Source organism: Nilaparvata lugens, chromosome 13 (genome assembly GCF_014356525.2).
Source record: "Nilaparvata lugens isolate BPH chromosome 13, ASM1435652v1, whole genome shotgun sequence".
In the NCBI taxonomy this organism is placed as follows: Eukaryota; Metazoa; Arthropoda; class Insecta; order Hemiptera; family Delphacidae; genus Nilaparvata; species Nilaparvata lugens.
The window spans coordinates 10,188,050-10,210,696 of NC_052516.1; the positions used below are offsets into that span (position 1 = coordinate 10,188,050).

Genomic DNA, 22,647 nt, shown 5'->3' on the forward strand with positions numbered 1-22,647 from the left:
TAGTCTCCGCGACGTCACCATTTGAAAACACATGCTCTCGACTAGAGTCGAGTCTCTTCTCGACCTGAGTCGCGTAAGTGTGAGTTGAGCCTTAGTGTGTCAAACGATTTGTAATATTGAATTTGGTGTTGCTATCCTTGTCTATCATTCCACAAAGCAGATAGCGCTATCCTTCTCTAGCTCAGCAATGTTCCCAGATTGGTTTTTAGCTATGAAGAAATATGATAAACTACTAATGAATATTGTTGGTACTGGTAGTTGACTAGTTTGGTGACATGATGTTGGAAACGAATTCAAATCAAATAAATTTTAATTTAAATAGTACATCTTGAGTTGGAATTTGTAAACATGTGAACAATATGATTCCTTAGGCTTAACTCACACTTATGCGACTCAGGTCGAGAAGAGACTCGACTCTAGTCGAGAGCATGTGTTTCCAAATGGTGACACTCAGACCAGTCGATTCTAGTCTCTGCGACTGTCACCATTTGAAAACACATGCTGTCGACTAGAGTCGAGTCTCTTCTTGACCCGAGTCGCGTAAGTGTGAGTTGAGCCATATTCATCTATTAGAGTGTGTATATAAAGTTAAATTTAACAATAAATTGAGAAAAGGCACTATAGGCTCATCCCAAAACTGTCCCATTTCGTTGTCTACATGATGTCTTATGATGTCTATTGTATCATAAAGAAAGCAAACGTATTACTGTATGCTCTTTTTCTATGATTGTACAGTATTTTCTCAGTCAATTATTGCTGAAAAACTCTATAGCCTAAGCAATTTCTTTATTATTACTCTGCTTCAAATAATATGTTGTGTTTTTCATTCTTTCCCTTGAATTTGTTATTGTTATACAAAGGGATGCAACAAATTTTTACTTTCCTTGCCCTATTACCATAGGTAAGGAAAGTATTGCTTTCCGAAAAAATTAAGGTACCCCAATTTCTAAATTTCTATACGTTTCAAGGTCCCCTGAGTCCAAAAAACTGTTTTTTGGGTATTGGTCTGTATGTGTGTGTGTGTGTGGTGTGTGTGTGTGTGTGTGTGTGTGTGTGTGTGTGTGTGTGTGGTGTGTGTGTGTGTGTATGAGTGTATGTGCGTCTTTGTACACGATATCTCATCTCCCAATTAACGGAATGACTTGAAATTTGGAACTTAAGGTCCTTTCACTATAAGGATCCGACACGAACAATTTCGATCAAATGCAATTCAAGATGGCGGCTAAAATGGCAAAAATGTTGTCAAAAACAGGGTTTTTCGTGATTTTCTCGGAAACGGCTCCAACGATTTTGATCAAATTCATACCTAAAATAGTCATCGATAAGCTCTATCAACTGCCACAAGTCCCATATCTGTAAAAATTTCAGGAGCTCCGCCCCATCAATGCAGATAGATTCCTAATTATCAGGCTTCAGATACAATTGAAACAAAAAAAATCAAGTGGAGTAGATTGATCATGAAAATCTCTACAATTAATGTTCAGTAACATTTTTACCTATAATTGAAAATAAGCTTTAAATTCGAGAAAATGTGATTATTCAATTGCAAATTATTGTTGATTCTATTAAATCATTCACTATGAAGAGATAGCAGACCCCGTGTGTCTCCAGCGTTATTGCCCTGTCACCAGCTGGCTCAAATCTTTGAATGTTTATATGTTGCGCATTTACGGCGAAACGCAGCAATAGATTTTCATGAAATTTGACAGGTATGTTCCTTTTTTGATTGCGCGTCGACGTATATACAAGGTTTTTGGAATTTTTGCATTTCAAGGATAATATAAAAGGAAAAAGGAGCCTCCTTCATACGCCAATATTAGAGTAAAAAATCTGGTGTGGCGCACTCACACAACTTTCCTTGCCGTTATGAATATTTCGCGAACATTTTCGCCATTTTATCCGCCATCTTGAATTGCATTTGATTGAAATTGTTCGTGTCGAATACTTATAGTGTAAGGACCTTAAGTTTCAAATTTCAAGTCATTCCGTTAATTGGGAGATGAGATATCGTGTACACAGGCGCACATACACACACACACACACACACACACACACACACACCACACACACACACACACACACACATACAGACCAATACCCAAAAACCACTTTATTGGACTCAGGGGACCTTGAAACGTATAGAAATTTAGAAATTGGGGTACCTTAATTTTTTTCGGAAAGCAATACTTTCCTTACCTATGGTAATAGGGCAAGGAAAGTAATGAAACGTATAGAAAACATGAAACTAGGGTACAGTACCTTAAATTTTTTTGCAAAGCAATACTCTCCTTATCTATGGTAATAGGGCAAGGAAAGTAAAATCAGACTATAGAATTATTCATCATAAATCAGCTGACAAGTGATTACACAGATGTGTGGACAAGCCAGTCTATTGCTGTATTTCCATAAGGTCGATAGTTTCAATCAGGTACTTGTGGATGAAAATACTGCGTGAGGTCTACTGTTCACAGAACTACTAGTAATAATAATAATAATTAATCAATTAGCATTAGAATAATTGCAATATCTCAGTAATTTTCAAATGTTGTGATTATTTAGGAAACTGATATATTTTTTCTAATTTTGTTGCAGCTCAACAGAAGTGAAGATGACGTCCATCTGAGTGCCAGTGTGATCCGCTATGGACCCCTATAGGCTGCGCCGAATAGGTGACGTCACGATAGAACGGGTGCCGACCAAAGCAGGCGATCAGCAATCAGCTGACGGCGATCAGCTGACTTCAGCTGGAGGCTCGGACCAACCGCCGCCGATTTCAGCTGACGATGACAACCACGATAGCGCTCCCGCTCCCAAGCTGCATCAACCCTACAAGATGAAGGGGAAACCTCACCGGAGTGACAACAGTGAGGATGAAGAGGAAGAGGAGGAGGAGGAGGAATTTTCGGATGAGTTTGAAAGTGAAGAGGAGGACAAAGTGAAAAGTGGGAACCAGTATAAGGATTGGAGACTGGGTAGTGCGGTTAGTATTGATACTGTACCTAAGTCGGGTTCAGGGTTTAAATCTAAACCCTCGAAACCCTCCAGGTCTAAGGTCGTGCCACGTCCCATAGTTTCCCAACCTGAGGCTTTCCAACCAGAAGTTCCAGACAAAAGTGTGTACAATTTAGGATCCGCCATCAGTTTGGAAACTATCAACTCTCGTAGCAATGATGATAGCAACAGTAGACGGGAGTTTAAACCTTATCGAGAGGATTTTGTGAGTGGTAATCCAGGGTTTGATAACAAGGGTTTGGAACCCACGTCTTCCTACCACAGTCAACCCGAACGTAAGAGTGAAGATAACTACCAGGTTCCAGATAGGTCGTCGAATTTTAGAGAGAATCAGGATAGGTCGTCGACGAGTTTCAGAGAGAATCCTACCTCGAGAGACGGTTCAAAACAACCTAGTGATGTACCCTACCATGTAACGGGTTCCTCAGAGTTCAACAGCTACAAGCAGGGTGACCAGAGCGCACCTCAGTACCATCGTGAGAATGTTAGATTACATCAGGATAACGAATCACTAGCACAATCCCGGGACGGCATGTCGGAACAACGTAAACTATCACCACAAGATGTAACCGATTTCAAAAGTTTTAAACTGGGTAGTAGTGTCCGGTTAGAACCGGTTGGAGGGGGTAGTTTTGATCAATCCCGGAATTTCTCGGGGAGCTACGGCAGTGGACTACAACAAACCTCGCCGTCAGCCATGGGGCAGTACAGTCTGAGTAGTAATAACAGTAGTGAGGCGAAAATGTTGACGGATTTAGATGCGGCCAGTGATACTGGGGGCGGAACTTCAAGAATTTCTACGAGATGAGGAGTTTAAGCTGGGTTCGTCGGTCAGTTTGAATCCGGTCAAAAGTAACGACGGTTTGGACAGTTACAAATCGGGGTTTCCGGTGAAAAGTAACGACGGTTTAGACAGTTACAAGTCGGGGTTTCCGGTGAAAAGTAATGATGGTTTGGATAGTTACAAATCGGGGTATCCGGTTAAAAGTAACGAGAGTTTAGACAGTTTTAAATCGGGGTTCAGGTTGGGTAGTGGTGTGAGTTTGGACATTGTTAAGCCAAAACAGGAGGTGGATGAGTACAAGATGGAGGAGGGTGAGGAAGAGTATGAGGAGGAGGAGGAGGATGAGACGATAGCGGCACGGATTGCTAATAGTATAGCGGGTGACCGCCAGAGGGAGACTCCAGCGCCTGTTGAGGAGGAGGAGGTGAAGAGGAAGAGGGGAGATGAGGAGGTGACATCGGATGAGGAGGAGGAGGAGGAAGAATCATATGGACAGTTTGGCAAGGTAAATCATATTTTTATGTTAGCCTATTTCATACAGAGGCGTCGTTGTAAATTGTTTCAATAAGGAAGTAACTGAAGCTGATATGAATAATGTTTCATTAGTGAATGTCTATAGTGTGGTCAACGTTAAGCCCGGTCCAGACGCTCAAGTTGACCATCAGTCTTTTGCTCAAGCAAAAGACGAATCGTTTGGTTCAAGCAAAAGACGGATGTAAAATTGCGTCCACACGCATCCGTCTTATGTCGTCCGTTTTCCTATGTTTGTGCTCACAAGCTCTGTTCGTCATATAACATATGACATATATCCGGTAGATAAGTAATAATTATACCGTATTTTTTCGCTGATTCAACTGGATAATGCTATATTTAACAACATAATGACAAAAATATTACTGTTAATCGCTAAATGGCTTTGTTTACATGTCATATCTCGAGATACAGTGATTGTAAATGGATTGAAATTTTGTAGATAGTATTCTTATCAACAATATAGTACATCTTAATATATAATGATAGTAAATCATAATATCAACATCAAATTCTGAGAGTATCATGAGAATCAAGAAAGAAAAAAAGGTTAAATGGCGTTATATCTTACAATCGATAAAAAACTTGCTTATTTTCAAGTACTCGCGAGGCATTTTATTAATTTGAGGGCGCTGAATCCGAATCTGAAATCACAATTTCTCTATCTCTATTTTTAAGCGATTTAGGTTTTGGTGGATAGGCAAAAGACGGACGGTTTGATGGAAAAAGATTGCCGGCCGATACATTTCAAGTTTGACGACTTAAGCTTGAAGACCGATCCGTTTTCCCGTCCAGACGCAACGACTTACATGCTCCGACTTTTGCTTGAGCATAAGACTGAAGCAAAACTTGAGCGTCTGGACCGGACTTTATAATGACAGTGTTTGATTAGCAATGGCATTGCTATCCTTGTCTATCATTCAACAAAGCGGATAGCGCTATCTTTTTATCGCTTTGCTCTGTTGCCGGATCGTCTTTTAACAATGTAGAATTAACAAAATATTTCATCTTAATTATGAAAATTCATCATGATATTATTGAAAAATATAATTGCTTGCTTAATAAAGTATGATTGATTATTTTAAACGAGAATGAACAGTCAATATTACATCAATAAACCTGTATCAGCTACCGTCTGTTAAAGGCATTGACAAGACAGAGGATCGGTAACGTTTTTCTCCTATCTGTCTTCACTGCCATTATAACGTGGACCTCACTATAGTGTAAATTTGATATTAGATTATATTTTATGAATATTTTGAATGATAGAAACAAGTGAAATTTTTTTGCAAATGCGTTTTAGGCTACAAAGTTCAAATGATTGGAATGTCAGATGATCATTGTATTTGAATTTTTACTTATATTCATCAGTGGGAATAAGGTAATCTACAAATGTTTCACATTGAGATATCTTTCCTCACATCTGTGAAAATTAGAAAAAAATAGTTGGAAAGTCGCACATAACCGACTTTATTATTACTATTATCACTATTTATTTGGACAATTTATTTTATGAAATTGGGATGAAAAGAAGTTTGGGACTGTAGTCTGTTTTTTGTCCTCAAGTTGATTGTAAATGATAAATAAATAAATCTGGCAATGATACTACAGTATAAGCATTAAAACTTGAGTTTTGACTGGAACTTGTTAAAAATACGAGATATTATTGTCTTTATATTTCAATATTAAATTCATTCTCTTTTATTACAGGAACAAGCCAGCAATGTCAATGCTCAAGAGCCTATGCAACAGGAACCATCCGGCGAAGCAGAAGGAGAAGAAGCGGAAGAAAGAGGAGACGAAAGAAGAGAAGAAGAGGAGGAGGAAGAAGACAAGGTAGCCGACGAAAACGCAGGTGAAGAAGAGGAGGAAGAAGAAGAGGATGCGCTGAATCTGCTCGGAAAGATAAAGATGGAAGTGGACAGTGATTCGGAAATGGTGAAGATCAAAGAGGAACCCGAAGAGGAGGAAGAAGGAGGAGGCGAAGATGAAGAAGAAGGAGAAGAGAAGAAATCGGGGAAGAGGAAGTCGGCGGATTCCGACGAGGAGGGAGATGATGCTGACAAGGATAACGAGAACAAAAAGAAGAAGAAGACTGGTGAGTGGAAGTTTTCTCTTGAATTTTTAAGCTGGTTTCAACTCCTAAATTTTCTAGTCATAAGATGTGATCTTGCCAGTTTTTGAAGTCACTATAAAGTAAAAGGAATAGAATGACTTATTTATTTTATGACGACCCCTATGAAAGTTGAGCTAATAAGGCTCAAGTAGTGATTATACTAACTACCACAGTATAATTCTAATAATAATTTGAGATTGATACTAATAACCGACTCTAGTTTGAAAATATTTCAATAACTAATGCTTGTTTGCAACAACATTCGAGTCATTTAAATAACATAGCTATTATTTTTAAATGAGAGCCAAGTGTGGAAATGAAGTGATATTAGCTGAATTTGTTACTATGGTTATTTGCTATGCAAGCTCTGATATTGGTAGTTTGAGCCGGATGATTGAAGCCGAAAAGCCTTTTACACGGTTTCTAGATCAGCTATTTCCTTTAGACTTGTATTAATTAGGCTATAGAGTCCATTACTCTATGAAATATTCAATAAAGAATCTTAATTTTTATTTAATGATTTAATTTTCAGTTTTTGACTAATTTTATATATTCATTGAATGGGTTTCATGAATTTTATCCTTGTAAACTTTTAATACCTTCTTGTTTTTTCTGTATAATTTTTATATGATTTCAATATTCTCTATGCAATTTTGGTCGTGTTTTATACCTAGTCCACACGTTGGCCCAGCTGGTAAGCTTACCGCGTTGGTCTTCCCATGCACAGTGCAAGCCCAATCAAGGCCAGCGGTAGCCAGCGAACTTATCCACGACAGAAACTAAAAATATTAACTAAAAGGAACGCTATAAAAACTAGTAAAAAAATCTGGTGTGGTACACTCACACAACTTTCCTTGCTCATTGAACTGTAAGCCTCATTCTTGAACGAAAATAATTTAGGGGAATAACATAATGACGGCTTCATTCTGTTTATATGCACTAAAACCTATCCTTTATTTTTTCTTCTTTTTTTTTTCTTTTTTTTTCTTTAGCTCAGTTTGGTCAATTTTTGCTATCCTACTCCTTTTATATTTTTAAAAATTTTACAAGGAAAATCGCTCTCATAAAGATGAGTCCTGTGAGTCCGCTGGTCTCTTTTCCTTTTTTAAAATATGTCTTACTTTAGTTAAGTTATAAGTCTAGTTATAATGATTTAATTTTCCCATTTTCTCCCATATGGATCTGAGAAGTCCCGTTTTTTTCTTTAATTTATAGTTTCATATGTCGCTGTTCTGTTCTCTACAATCAATCAGACTTGTGTTGTTCCAGACTTGTGTTTTCATATTCCTCTCATTATATTGATAATAATTGGCTACCGAGAACTCACCCCTACACACAGACGTATAGTCTTGTAGAGGTATTCCAGTAACCAATTTACAAGTGTCATATTTTTTGTAACTGTGCATTTTGGAATAATAAAGAATTTGATTTGATTTGAAAAGAATTTGATTTGATTTGAAACGTATAGAAAACTTGAAATTAGGGTATCTTAATTTTTTTTGGAAAGCAATACTTTCCTTACCTATGGTAATAGGTCAAGGAAAGTAAAAAAGTAACACAATAACAATTTGGCATATATAGCAACTCAGAAAAAAACAGCAGAGCAGACGACAAAACAGGAAACAACACGCATAGTTGACAAGTTTGAATGGGTGGTTTGCCAGCGCAGGGCTGGCCTTCGCTCGACAAAAATCGGAGCGATTACCAATGACGGCCAGCGCTGGCAAACCATCCACACTCTGATGCTGGTTGTCATTTGTACGCATTGGACCAACGTGTGGATGAGACATTTGATTGTATGAACATTTCGTATGACTTGAAAATTAGAAAAAAATAGTTGGAAAGTCGCACATAACCGACTTTATTATTACTATTATCACTATTTATTTGGACAATTTATTTTATGAAATTGGGATGAAAAGAAGTTTGGGACTGTAGTCTGTTTTTTGTCCTCAAGTTGATTGTAAATGATAAATAAATAAATCTGGCAATGATACTACAGTATAAGCATTAAAACTTGAGTTTTGACTGGAACTTGTTAAAAATACGAGATATTATTGTCTTTATATTTCAATATTAAATTCATTCTCTTTTATTACAGGAACAAGCCAGCAATGTCAATGCTCAAGAGCCTATGCAACAGGAACCATCCGGCGAAGCAGAAGGAGAAGAAGCGGAAGAAAGAGGAGACGAAAGAAGAGAAGAAGAGGAGGAGGAAGAAGACAAGGTAGCCGACGAAAACGCAGGTGAAGAAGAGGAGGAAGAAGAAGAGGATGCGCTGAATCTGCTCGGAAAGATAAAGATGGAAGTGGACAGTGATTCGGAAATGGTGAAGATCAAAGAGGAACCCGAAGAGGAGGAAGAAGGAGGAGGCGAAGATGAAGAAGAAGGAGAAGAGAAGAAATCGGGGAAGAGGAAGTCGGCGGATTCCGACGAGGAGGGAGATGATGCTGACAAGGATAACGAGAACAAAAAGAAGAAGAAGACTGGTGAGTGGAAGTTTTCTCTTGAATTTTTAAGCTGGTTTCAACTCCTAAATTTTCTAGTCATAAGATGTGATCTTGCCAGTTTTTGAAGTCACTATAAAGTGAAAGGAATAGAATGACTTATTTATTTTATGACGACCCCTATGAAAGTTGAGGTAATAAGGCTCAAGTAGTGATTATACTAACTACCACAGTATAATTCTAATAATAATTTGAGATTGATACTAATAACCGACTCTAGTTTGAAAATATTTCAATAACTAATGCTTGTTTGCAACAACATTCGAGTCATTTAAATAACATAGCTATCATTTTTAAATGAGAGCCAAGTGTGGAAATGAAGTGATATTAGCTGAATTTGTTACTATGGTTATTTGCTATGCAAGCTCTGATATTGATAGTTTGAGCCGGATGATTGAAGCCGAAAAGCCTTTTACACGGTTTCTAGATCAGCTTTTCTCAAAGATTTGATTCCCTTTAGACTTGTATTAATTAGGCTATAGAGTCCATTACTCTATGAAATATTCAATAAAGAATCTTAATTTTTATTTAATGATTTAATTTTCAGTTTTTGACTAATTTTATATATTCATTGAATGGGTTTCATGAATTTTATCCTTGTAAACTTTTAATACCTTCTTGTTTTTTCTGTATAATTTTTATATGATTTCAATATTCTCTATGCAATTTTGGTCGTGTTTTATACCTAGTCCACACGTTGGCCCAGCTGGTAAGCTTACCGCGTTGGTCTTGGCCATGGACAGTGCAAGCCCAATCAAGGCCAGTAAACGGTCAAGGCCAGTAATAAGGCCAGCGGTAGCCAGCCACTTATCCACGACAGAAACTAAAAATATTAACTAAAAGGAACGCTATAAAAACTAGTAAAAAAATCTGGTGTGGTACACTCACACAACTTTCCTTGCTCATTGAACTGTAAGCCTCATTCTTGAACGAAAATAATTTAGGGGAATAACATAATGACGATTGGCGGCAACATATTTGAAACTACGATCAGACTATTAAATGTGTATTTATAATTATTGTTTTCAGAGTAATTTTTCCTTTGTGTAAATTGTGAAATTCGATGATTTTTTGAAATTCGTCAAAACAGCTGTTCTACAGATGAAATATCTCGACTTTGTGTTCTTTTCATAAACTGCTCTACCTACCTACCTCATGAACGAGAAGGAGTTTACAAAGTCCATTTCTCAAGGATGGGGTGAACCCCATTAGTTTCCCAGGTAAAAGACTCATGCCAGTTGATAGAGCTGATAAATAAGTATAGAGGGTATGAATTTGAAATAAATCAGTCAAGTAATTTTTGAGGAAATCGTGGAAAACATGGTTTTTTAGTAACTATCCGCCATTTTTCTCAAGAATATTACGGAGCTCCTGCAATTTTCCTAGAAATGAGACTCATGTCAGTAGATAGGGCTTATAAATAGCTATCTATGGTATGAATTTGAAGAAAATCCTTAGAGCCGTTTTCGAGAAAACCGTGAAAAACATGGTTTTTAGTAATTATCCGCAATTTTTCTCAAGAATATTACGGAGCTCCTGCAATTTTCCCAGAAATGAGACTCATGTCAGTTGATAGGGCTCATAAATAGCTATCCATGGTATAAATTTGAAGAAAATCGTTAGAGTCGTTTTTGAGAAAATCGTGAAAAACATGGTTTTTTAGTAATTATCCGCCATTTTTTCCGCCATCTTGAATTGAATCTTATTGAATTTCTTATTGTCGGATCCTCATGGTATAAGGACCTTAAGTTTAAAATTTCCAGTCAATCGGTTCACAGACATACACAGAGTTATCGTGTTCACAGACATACACACATACACACACAGACCAACACCCAAAAATCATGTTTTTGGACTAAGGGGACCTTGAAACGTATAGAAAACTTGAAATTAGGGTATCTTAATTTTTTTTGGAAAGCAATACTTTCCTTACCTATCGTAATAGGGCAAGGAAAGTAAAAAAGTAACACAATAACAATTTGGCATATATAGCAACTCAGAAAAAAACAGCAGAGCAGACGACAAAACAGGAAACAACACGCATAGTTGACAAGTTTGGGCTGGTCTGGCCTTCGCTCGACAAAAATCGGAGCGATTACCAATGACTGCCAACGCTGGCAAACCATCCACACTCTGACGCTGGTTGTCATTTGTACGCATTGGACCAACGTGTGGATGAGGCATTTGATTGTATTAACATTCCCTATTACTCTTGTAGTCTGTGGTTGACAAAATTGATTTGATTCATTTTATGTTCAATTTTATGAATATTTTGTATGACTTGCCAACGGCTCTTGTATAGTGAGGTCCACGTTATAATGGTAGAGGAGAAAGATAGGAGAACAACGTTGCCAAACCTTTGTGTTGTCAATGCCTTCTATAGACGGTAGCTGATACAGGTTTATCGATGTAATATTAACTCTTCATTCTCGTTTAAAATGAACAATTATATTCTATTAAGCAAGAAATCACATTTTTCAATAATTTCATAATGAATTTTTGTGATCCAGATGAAATATTCTGTTAATTAATTATTAATTCTACACTGCTAAAAGGCGATCCGGCTACAGAGCAAAGCGAGAAAGAATAAATGAATAAATAAATGAATTTATTTCCTCCTCAAATTACAAATTACAAAAGTAGAAATTAAATAGTATCTTGGAAATTATACTGATCACGTATCCAGTTGTGTGATCAGATAATCAAAGTATAATTAACAAGGTAAAAACATTATCAACTTAAATAATAAATAATTAAAATAAAAATAAACTTGTATGAAAAAAAAAAATAAATAAAAGCTGTGAGTCTAGTCTAGGTGATTAAGATTGCTAAAACAATACTAAAACTACTGCCTGTAGCGCATGAAATAAAAAAACAAATAAATTGAAACAGCCCAGAAAACCAAAAACTGGAATAAATGAATTGCATTTAAATGTAATAATTAATATAATACCGTACATGCCTTAGTGGAATAGTGATTCAATTGAATAATAATATTTTTATGAGAATAGTGCCGTTGAACAATGCTAGCTCAACCTGCACCATTATCTAACAACATTTCTAACCATCCATACGTCGTTCACTGTAAATAACCAGCTCTTTGCTCTCTCACAAAAGATAATATAGGAATCACACCTTCTCAATTCAATTGGCAATTTATTGTAAATATAAGGTCCTAAGTACATAAACGAGTGCCTAAAAATTTCCCTGCTCACCTTTGGTGTCCTACACAGTAGAAAGAGATAGCGCTATCAGCTTTGTTGAATGATAGATAAGGATAGCAATACCATTGCTAAACAAACACTGTCATTATAACGTGGACCTCTTTATAGTCAGATGCTTGATAAAATTAATATTGATTGATTTGTTGTGCAGATGGGTCAGGCTCAGATTCGGACTCGGACAAGAAGGAACGTGGCCCGGACGGGAAGAAGAACGCCAACTTCCGACGCAACATCCGCGAGGTGATGGATGAGAGTCAGCTGGACCAGGCCACGCTCAACGCACAGCGCCAGGAGATGGAGCGCTTGAGGCGTGTGCAAGAACAGCATCGCATCATCAGAGAGGTATTTATTTATTGACCGAGCGAAGTGAGGTTTAAGATTCAAGTCGACGGTTGTCAATTTCTTTTTATGCATTTATGTTTATATGTTCTGCATTTACGGCCAAACGCGACAGTAGATTTTCAGATGGAATTTGACAGGAATGTTCCTTTTTGAATACCGGTAGCGTGTCGACGTATGTATTTATAAGGTTCTATGAAATTTTGCATTTCAAGGATAATATAAAAGGAAATGGAATTTCCTTAATAGTCTAATATTACTGTAAAAATCAGACTATAGAATTATTCATTAATAGATTGATCAGCTGTCGAGTGGATTATTAGTTGCATGCAATTACGCATGCAATTAATAATTCAACCTCTCTGCTTTCAACTCGGGCTAACCAGTTGCCAGTATGTCTTGTAAGAAAGAACTCAGTCAGTAAGTATAGTTATTTGTGCAACTAGTGCGCAAAGTGACAGTTTGCTGCACCGAAAGAAACGTTTACGCCCGAGCCGTAGGCGAGTAAGGAATGGTTTCTTGAGTGCAGCAGAGGAACTTTGCGCACGTATTTCACATTAAGCTTTTCCTACAGTTAGGTACCATTAAATATGAAAAGTGGGTAATTATGGGTAAAATTGCCTGAATAATGTAATAGTGTTTGAATGGCGTGGGGCAGCTGTGTGGTGTGTGCTGTGGTGGCACTGTGCTGTTGCTGTCCTCAATATAATATATAATGTAATAATTAGCGCGTTGTGCTTGGTTGCACCTCTGCTCACTATAGCAGCCACAGCAGTCACTGTTACCAACTCCATTTTGATTCTGCTGCACTGTTGCTCCATATAACCTACTAAGTATTTTGCGTTGCCATGTTGCAAATCTGGAGTGCAGAAAAATTTTTCCCGCACTAGAGCGGAAAAGTGATTCTTTGCGTTGTGTAATCAGTGCAGCAATGGCCACTTTTCAACGTAACTGTAGGAAAAATAAATTGCTCTATTATTCTTGGAAGTTGAAACAATGACCATATGTCGGTGAATAAATAACTATATCACTTTTTTAATAAACCAGACCATCAAATAATTATGGTTTTATATTATTAACCACAGTCTTCAGCACATGAGTCATAATTTAAAAGGGCTCCTTCCACAGAAACTGAAGAAGAGGCTATTAGCTTAATTCAGAAGAGGTTATAATTCTTCAGAACTTTCATATACATATATAATTGATTCAAAAATAATTACAAGAAATTTTCTATTTAGAATGTTAATATAGGTCTGTCACATTACAACTCAAATCAGTGTAAATATTTACTAAATGATAACTAGGGTCGTATTCAGAGACGAGTTTTAGAAACGTTATTTCGGTCAGAACATAGTGGAGCGGCGAAGGTAGATTTTATCAGAGAAGGTAGCTGAGAGTGTTGAAAATAATACATGTATCTAAATGTCTTCGCTTTCTTCTGCCTTCTACCCTATATTCGCCGCTCCACTATGTTCAGACACATTTGAATACATGCATTGTTTTTCAACACTCACTCACAGCTACCAATACCTACCTATCTGCAGCTAAAATATTATTAAATGTATAATTCACCTATGACTATTCTCATCTACCTAGTGGCACTATATTATAAGTCTCTTCAATGTTTGTTTCCATTACGAACTGCTTGTTAATATTCACTTTTGAACAATTAAATTACGACATAGCAGCAGTCTGATATTTATAAATGAAAGCTGTTAGCTTCTACTCACATTTGTGGAGCGCCCAGTGTAATAGCCACGTCTAATACAAGGCCGCGGCCTACGATATTGCAACGTCGCAGTGTAGGCCTAGAATCTAATACATAATTGGTGCAAATGTTTTTCACCAATCATATATTAGATTCTAGGCCTACACTGCAACGTTGCAATATCGTAGGCCGCGGCCTTGTATTAGAGGTGGCTATGCCAGTGTTGATGAAGGCCCCAGTGTCCGAAAGCGCTTAGCTTTTATTGACCGAGTGAAGTGAGGTCTAAGATTCAAGTCGACGGTTTGGCATTTCTCTTAATATTTAAATGTTTGAATGTTTAAATGTTTAAATGTTTAAATCTTCAAATGTTTGAATGTTTAAATCTTTAAATCTCTAAATCTTTGAATGTTTAAATGTTTTTATGTTGCGCATAACATAACGGCGAAACGCGGTAATAGATTTTCATGAAATTTGACAGGTATGTTCCTTTTTAAATTGCGCGTCGACGTATATACAGGGTTTTTTGAAAATTTGCATTTCAAGGATAATATAAAAGGAAAAAAGAGCCTCCTTCATACGCCAATATTAGAGTAAAAATCGGACTATTCATCATAAATCAGCTGACAAGTGATTACACAGATGTGTGGAGAAGCCAGTCTATTGCTGTATTTCCATAAGGTCTATAGTTTCAATCAGGTACTTGTGGATGAGAATACTTCGTGAGGTCTACTGTTCACAGAACTACTAGTTTATAAATATCAGACTGCTGCTATGTCGTAATTTAATTGTTCAAAAGTGAATATTATAAGTATCACTTTGCCCTTTATTGACATGTTTGGTTTGATATTTAAGGTGCAAAAGCAGATCCAGATGAACAAGCAGAACTCGAAAACGGAGACCCGAGTGATATCACTGCTGCAGGGCAACACCAGCCTAGTGAAGGCTTCCCCCACTCCTGCCGCCTCCGCCGCCTCATCCTCCTCCCAGAACACGGTCGTTGTGAAGCTGTCGTCTGGGTCCGGGGCGCCTCAGATTGTCAACAAAAAGGTGAGAATTCTTCATTCATTTCTATCAGCCCTACTTGATAGTCTCAGTAGATTGAAATCACTATGAAGAGGCTCCACGTGGAGAGAGATAGGGAAAACGCTTCTAATGGCAGTATTCGATTATCATTGGTGTTGCTATCCTTGTCTATCATTCCACAAATCAGACAGCGCTATCCTTTATTACCTCCGAAACGTCCCAGTTCGTTTTTCAACAATGTATAAATATAATCAATTAAGACTGTGCAAAGGCTAAAAATAAACTCTCTACTGGTGATATTTTTCAAAGTTTTTCGATTTGTATATCATCAAGCTATTAAAATAAAAAAGTTTTCTCCGAAAAACATTTTTTTCGATCATTGTTTTTGAGATATGAGCGCCTAAAGTTCAATTTTTACATTTCAAATTCGGTAAGAGATAAATCCATGAGATTCAGAGGATAAATTCTCATGGTATTGTTGATTTAATAAAACAAAAATGTTTTGAAAATATTAATTTTTGAGAAAGTTATTCAATTTACTAAAAATGAACAGAAATAACTCAAAAAAAGTTATTTTGGGTCATTTTTTGTAAATTGAATAACTTTATCAAAAATGATATTTTCAGGATTTTTTTTTATTCAATCATCAATACCATGAAACATGAGTGGCTCGAGAAAATCATCAACACCATGAAACATGAGTGGCTCGAGAAAATCATCAATACCATGAGTGGCTCGAGAAAAATATCTTACCCGGGAAGGAATTCGAATCACTACCTCCGTAAGCAAAGGCATAGTGCATTCGTGTAACGTCAGCACAGTTAAGGCTTCTACACCAATAAAAATTCGTTGATATCAGCTGATCTATATCATTTATTGGTGTATAAAAACACTAGCTGATGATAATATAGATCAGTTTTGATATCAACGAATATTAATTATTGGTGTAGAAGCCCTATCTGTGCTGACGTCACACGAATGCACTACGGCTTTGTTTACGGAGGTAGTGTTCGAACCGGGCTTCTGGTTTACAAAGCCAGCATCTAATCCACATGATTGCGGCCACTCCTAATAGTTAATATTACTTCAGATATTAGAAGAATACCCTCTAGAGAAGAATAGAGAAAAAATAGCATAAGTAGATATCTCATGGTATAGGGCGTTTATGTCGCAACTTTTACTGTTAACTCAAGCTGATAGTCACGTAGTTCTTTCCCGTAAAGCTGTGTGACGCTGGTAGCATAGAGAGAGAAACAATAGCATAAGTAGATATCCCATGGTATAGGGCGTTTATGTCGCAACTTTTACTGTTATCTCAAGCCGATAGTCCACGTAGTTCTTTCCGTAAAGCTGTGTAACGCTGGTAGCATAGAGAAACAATAGCATAAGTAGATATCCCATGGTATAGGGCGTATATGTCGCAACTTTTACTGTTAACTCAAGCCGATAGTCCACGTAGTTCTTTCCCGTGAAGCTGTGTGACGCTGGTAGACTCTCATACTGTGCCGTTCATACACTCTCACCCCAACAAAACAGTACAAATTGACAGTAATCGACTTGGGATAACAGTAAAAGTTGCGACATAAACGCCCTATACCATGGGATATCTACTCAAGCTATTGTTTCTCTATGGTAGAACACACAGAAGTTGTGAGTGGAAGAAAGTAAAATTTCCACAACTCATGAATTTATAAGATATCAAATGAAAGATCAATAGGCTAGGCTCCTTGAAAAATCAAGTCTGTAAAAATGTTTCAAAATCAAAATCACTTCAATAGGTTATGAATTATTTTTCATTAGAAGGAAGAGATTTTAAAAAGTATACCATACAGAATTTCTTCAAGAACATAACAGTCTGAAACAGTACCGTACCGGTATTCAAATAAATTATTATCCTAAGAATATTTTATTTATTTATCTATCCGTGGACAGAATCATATAAATATGATTAGGAAGGAACAACAGGCTTGGCCCAAAACTATTCCATTCCAAAATTTTGATAAATTAATAGAATGTCCAAAAAATAGGTTATGTTTCTACTGTGAAACGTTCAAGTGATTGATTTAACAGTAAAAGTTGCGACATAAACGCCCTATAACATGGATATCTACTTATGCTATTTTTTCTCTATGCTACCAGCGTCACACAGCTTCACGGGAAAGAACTACGTGGACTATCGGCTTGAGTTAACAGTAAAAGTTGTGACATAAACGTCCTATACCATGGGATATCTACTTATGCTATTTTTTTCTCTATGCTACCAGCGTCACACAGCTTCACGGGAAAGAACTACGTGGACTATCGGCTTGAGTTAACAGTAAAAGTTGAGACATAAACGCCCTATACCATGGGATATCTACTTATGCTATTGTTTCTCTATGATAGAAGGCACTGGCAACGTGAACCTCACTATTAAAAAATTTAAGCAGGAGATGGACTCATTTCTAGAAACAATGCAGTTTTATTTTTTGACAGAGAATAACAAAGATTTTCACTAGTATTTCATTCACGTTGGTATCAGAAATATTTCCTTGATATTTATTTATTTTGATATCGATATATAGCGCACATTTTGCAGCTCAGTAAAAGAATAGTCGGAAAAATTTATATTGAATTGTGCAGTGTATCAAGAGATTGAAAAAATAAATTATTAACTGTTCATTCTTGTTTTAAATAATCAATTATATTTTATTCGTCTAGGAAATATAGTTTTCAATGATCAAGTAATAAATGAGATTAAATATTTTGTTAATTGATTATATTTCTACATCTATAAAAACGATCTGGGAACGTTGCGGAGGTAGTAAAGGATAGCGCTGTTTGCTCTGTGGAATGATAGACAAGGATAGCAACGCCAATGTTAATCAATCAAATACTGCCATTATAACGTGGACCTCACTATACAGAAATGTTAGGCAGGAGATGGACTCATTTCTAGAAACAATGCAGTTTCATTTTTTGACAGAGAAATAACAAAGGTTTTCACTAGGGTTCCATTCACTTTGGTATCAGAAATATTTATTTATTTTGATATCGATATATAGCGCACATTTTGCAGCTCAGTAAAAGAATAGTCGGAAAAATTTATATTGAATTGTGCAGTGTATCAAGAGATTAAGAGATCATTCCAGCTTATGTCAATAATATTTTCAATAAAAGAGATAAGAATATTGGTTTACTTAACAATTTCTCTAACCAAAAACTGTTTGATGTTTATTCATTTACTGTGTAACTTACTATCCAAATAGAAGAGGCTATTCTTTTGTTTGCCATAATTGATTTCAAAGCATTGTTTTTATTACTAGAAGTGTAGCCTATGTCATATTAATCTGTGACTGAATCAACTCTATTATGTTTGTTCAGTTTGTTATATTCACTATTTATCAGGCCAATATTAAAGTTATAATTTTGTGAATTTATTATTATTCGGATTTGGTTCGTGGTATTGTTCTAAGCTATGCCGAGGGTATGATCAGCTATTTAACGCGTTTCTTTATAACAGCTGTCAATAGTTTTCCATTGTGATTGTTGCTATTAATGAATTATTAATATATACAGTAGTTTAAAAGTTGAAAGTAAAATACTTCCGCGAGCTTAGCTGACGCAAGCTCTAGTAAAGAATTTCCGTAGGATACGATATTCCATTACTGTTGTATGTAATTCAGCAGCACCCCTCTGTATTCAATTGTAATTTTACATTGTCCAAAGTTCTTTGAATATGCACAGAGAATAATTGGGTTTTCTCTATTACTATTATATGGCATAAGGCACTACTTGTGACTATAATTTCGATAACTAGAACAAATTTATCCACTTTGTTCTTATGTTCAATTTATTCACTTGTTCAAGTAACTTATGTATTAAGATGAAAGTAGTAATTTTGTAGTATCCAGTTTTTAATATTTATTGGAACAAATTCAGTACCTAGGTTCACCGATGAAATCTACGATCTTTGGAACAATGTTTACCAGCTGTTTACAAATGACCCTTAAATTAGAGTCATAAGTAAGATATATATGAGAATTGTATCTTGTTCTACGAGTTACATTAATTCTTGAGGATGAGCTTCTATGTTTATTGAAATATTTAAATATGGTAAGCACATAGAGTTGACGGATTGACATGTCTCACTTCCCTGAATGCAATATTCTTCATGGAATACTTGAATTAATAATAATAATAATAATAAATAAATAAATTTATTAACTCAAAAATTTGGTTCAAACATAGAGTATTGTCAATAAAAAGAAATAATAATTACACATAGTTAGGCATAGAACAATATCATTCCATTAATTATTTTCAGTTACAGTTCTAAGTTAACGTTTACTTAATTTCAGTTCAGTCTTACAGTTTTAGAAACATCACATTTCAATTAAATCTCTAGTCGAGATCAACAGTTGGGTGCTACAAAACAAAGTCAACAGCTAAAATAATATTGTAAACCAACAATACAGACAGAAAAGAAAATACAGCAAACAAGAAACATACATTCAGAAACATTCATATCACAGTTCAAATCAAGAATCACAGCCTACGTGTCAAACTCAGTTTCATTCAAGAACTCAGCAATAGAGTAGAAAGGTGTCTTCTCAAACCACCTTTGAAGTCTACACTTATATTCATTGAAAGGAGCTATTCTTACATGGAGAGGTAAACTATTATATAATTTTATACCACCCACAAGCCAGTGGTCTTGTGTCTTTTTCTGTCTACACCGAGTTAATGTATTTTTTGTTAATGTCATTTTTCATATGAGTTAATGTCTAGTTATATTATTAATACTGAGGGTGATACCAACATAGGCTCTCAAGCTTGTCTGTGGGTGATGAGTGAGAGGGATGACTGAGAGATGACGAATACTTTTTAGGTAATCGGGACCGATGGATTATCGTCTCCTCCGAAAGACGGAAATTCTTTGAACTCTTGAATTCTTCAATTATTATTGTAACGTGAGCTTGTTTAAAATGAATTTGTCGTGGTTTTCGGTCGACAGGTGCTAGAAATGCTGCGCAGTCAGAAACCAGAGCCGGCCTCGAAAACAGCGGCGACCTCTTCCAAGGTCACCAGTCAGCTGACTCGTTCACTGCTCAACAAGCCTCACATGATGACGCCGTCTGTTTCCATTGCACCTGTGAAGCCACCGGCCTCCGCCACCCCCGACTCTCCTCCGACCGCCGCTGGGGGGGCTGCTAAGGTTGCTGCCCCCGGGGGTGGCAACGATATGGCCGCCATCCGCAAAGTCACCGGCAAAGCAAAAGGCAAAGGTCAATTGTGTACTCTTACTAACACTAGCTAGTAGATTGGGGATCATGATGTGTCCTTGAAGCCTTACTAACCTTATTTATTTTAATAGTTGAAATTGAGCTATGCTTGGCTAACAATTATTTACACTTGATTAAATATTATTATTCAAATATCGGGGCACCGAGCTTCGCTCGTTATTTATTTATTGACCTCTGATAAACCGAACACAATTCTTTGAAATGATTCAAAAATTCAAATTTAAATTTATTTATTTCCATCTTCATACAACATGCACAATACAGTATAATAAAAATTAACGATTATAATACACAGCATGAACCATTTAATGAAAATGAAAATTTCCACCAGCAAAAGTAAAACTTGCTCGCTGGTAGGAGTCCATCCTAAAACTAAAATTAATAATTATTGAGTACTAGGAAAAATAAAAAGGAAAAGGAAAAAGAACATAAGTTCAGGAAAACCTAGAAATACCATATTCAATACAGAAAGAAAAGAGAATACTCATTAGAAAAGAAAAAAAAACAAAAAACAACAGTTGCTACTAAATATCTTTGACTAGAGTAAAACAATATTCATACATAATATAATATCATATATGTTAAATTGCGACATAATAAAAAACAATAGAAATACCAGAATATTGTAATCCTGTTCACTTAAGGTATTGACCGGAACCCTAATTCTTGGAAAAAATGATCACATATCCATTTATTCAATATTTTACTATTTTGACAATGAGCTAGAAATTCTTCAGGTACCATGTTGATTAACTTGGAGCTAACATAAATAAGCTGTCTTCGAACTATACTCAGGTTGCTGTGATATACTTTGTATTTTCTCACTATGTTAGGCCTGAATGAATAAGATGGCCTGTCAGATTCCTCAAAGTGCTGTCTATAGTTATTAATGTATTTTATCAGCATTTTTATATATAATTGCCTCAGAGTCATGACATCAAAGTCTCTGAATACCTGCTGTGTAGGATAGTCTCTGGGTTTGCGGAGTATAGTTTTAATTGAAAGCCGTCGTATATGGTATTATTCATCTCGTAAAAAAGTAAATTCGTGTGGCTTTTGTTGGTGGGGAGTCCCTTGCGGGAAGGTCCCACCGCCTGAATATATAATTTAAGCCATCAATGGGCCTTACGACTGTCATACTTCAGCCGGGACCGACAGTTTAACGTGCACATCCGATAATACGGGAGTGATCTGGTTAAAAAACTTTTGGTATTGAGAGGGTTTGAAATCGGGATCTCTATGCTGCTACGCAGGCACTCTTATCCACTAGACCACGGATCACTTCATTCATCTCGTATTTTGTCCTTTTTCATTCAATAAACAATTGACCCAACAACTTCTTATGTTGAACTATTGCACTTTGCTTGCAAAAACTAATAACGCTACGTAAGTAGCATTTGGCGTTAGACTCAAGTAAGGCGGCTATGTTTATGGGTCTATAACTCGACAACAATTAACGATCTGGCCGCGCCGATCACAGGGCGTTTGGTGGAGATGATAAGCTATTCAGCTCTGTGAAAGTCGCCCCCCTACCGCTTGGCTGTGTCTTACGATATAAGATTAGACGTTGAAAGCCCTCATATTATTCATCTCGTATTTTGACCTTCTTCATTCAATAAACAATTGACCCAACAACTTCTAACCTAAAAACTTGTAACATGAATTTGAATTGTAACTTGTTTTTGTTTGGTGCAGACGTGGTAACAATCTCCTCGTCATCGTCGAGCGACGAGGACGACTGCATCCTGATCTCGGAGGAGGAGGACGGTGATGAGGAGGGCCCTGAGGAGGAGGAGGATCCGACCAACTCGGGCATGCACACTAACGACACCTACAACGTGCCCGACGACCAGGGAAGGGTGCTCATCAACGTCGGACATCCGGACGACGAACCCGACGTGTTCCTTGCGCCGCAGATTGCGCGTATCATCAAACCACATCAGGTGGGTGGGCGTTTTCAATTCAATTCATTCTATTATTTGTCACAGTGGAGAAAGACTGTAGGAGAACAACGATGCTGATTCTCTGTTCTCTGCTTTCTATAGAGGATAACAACTGATACTCTCATATCTGATGTTTAAAATGATCAATTATACTGTTTTGTATTTTACAAAATAA

General features: G+C 36.6%; 1 protein-coding gene across 1 annotated transcript in view; it reads left to right on the plus strand.

Moving 5' to 3' along the window:
- The window catches only part of LOC111049654, a 73,164-nt gene that overhangs the window by 3,555 nt on the left and 46,962 nt on the right, over nt 1–22,647 (plus strand). Inside the window, 7 exon segments of the mRNA XM_039439789.1 lie at nt 2,593–3,784; nt 3,786–4,301; nt 6,038–6,425; nt 12,326–12,516; nt 15,074–15,268; nt 20,241–20,511; nt 22,225–22,472. Coding sequence (XP_039295723.1) covers nt 2,642–3,784; nt 3,786–4,301; nt 6,038–6,425; nt 12,326–12,516; nt 15,074–15,268; nt 20,241–20,511; nt 22,225–22,472 — 2,952 coding nt within the window. The 5' untranslated portion in view covers nt 2,593–2,641.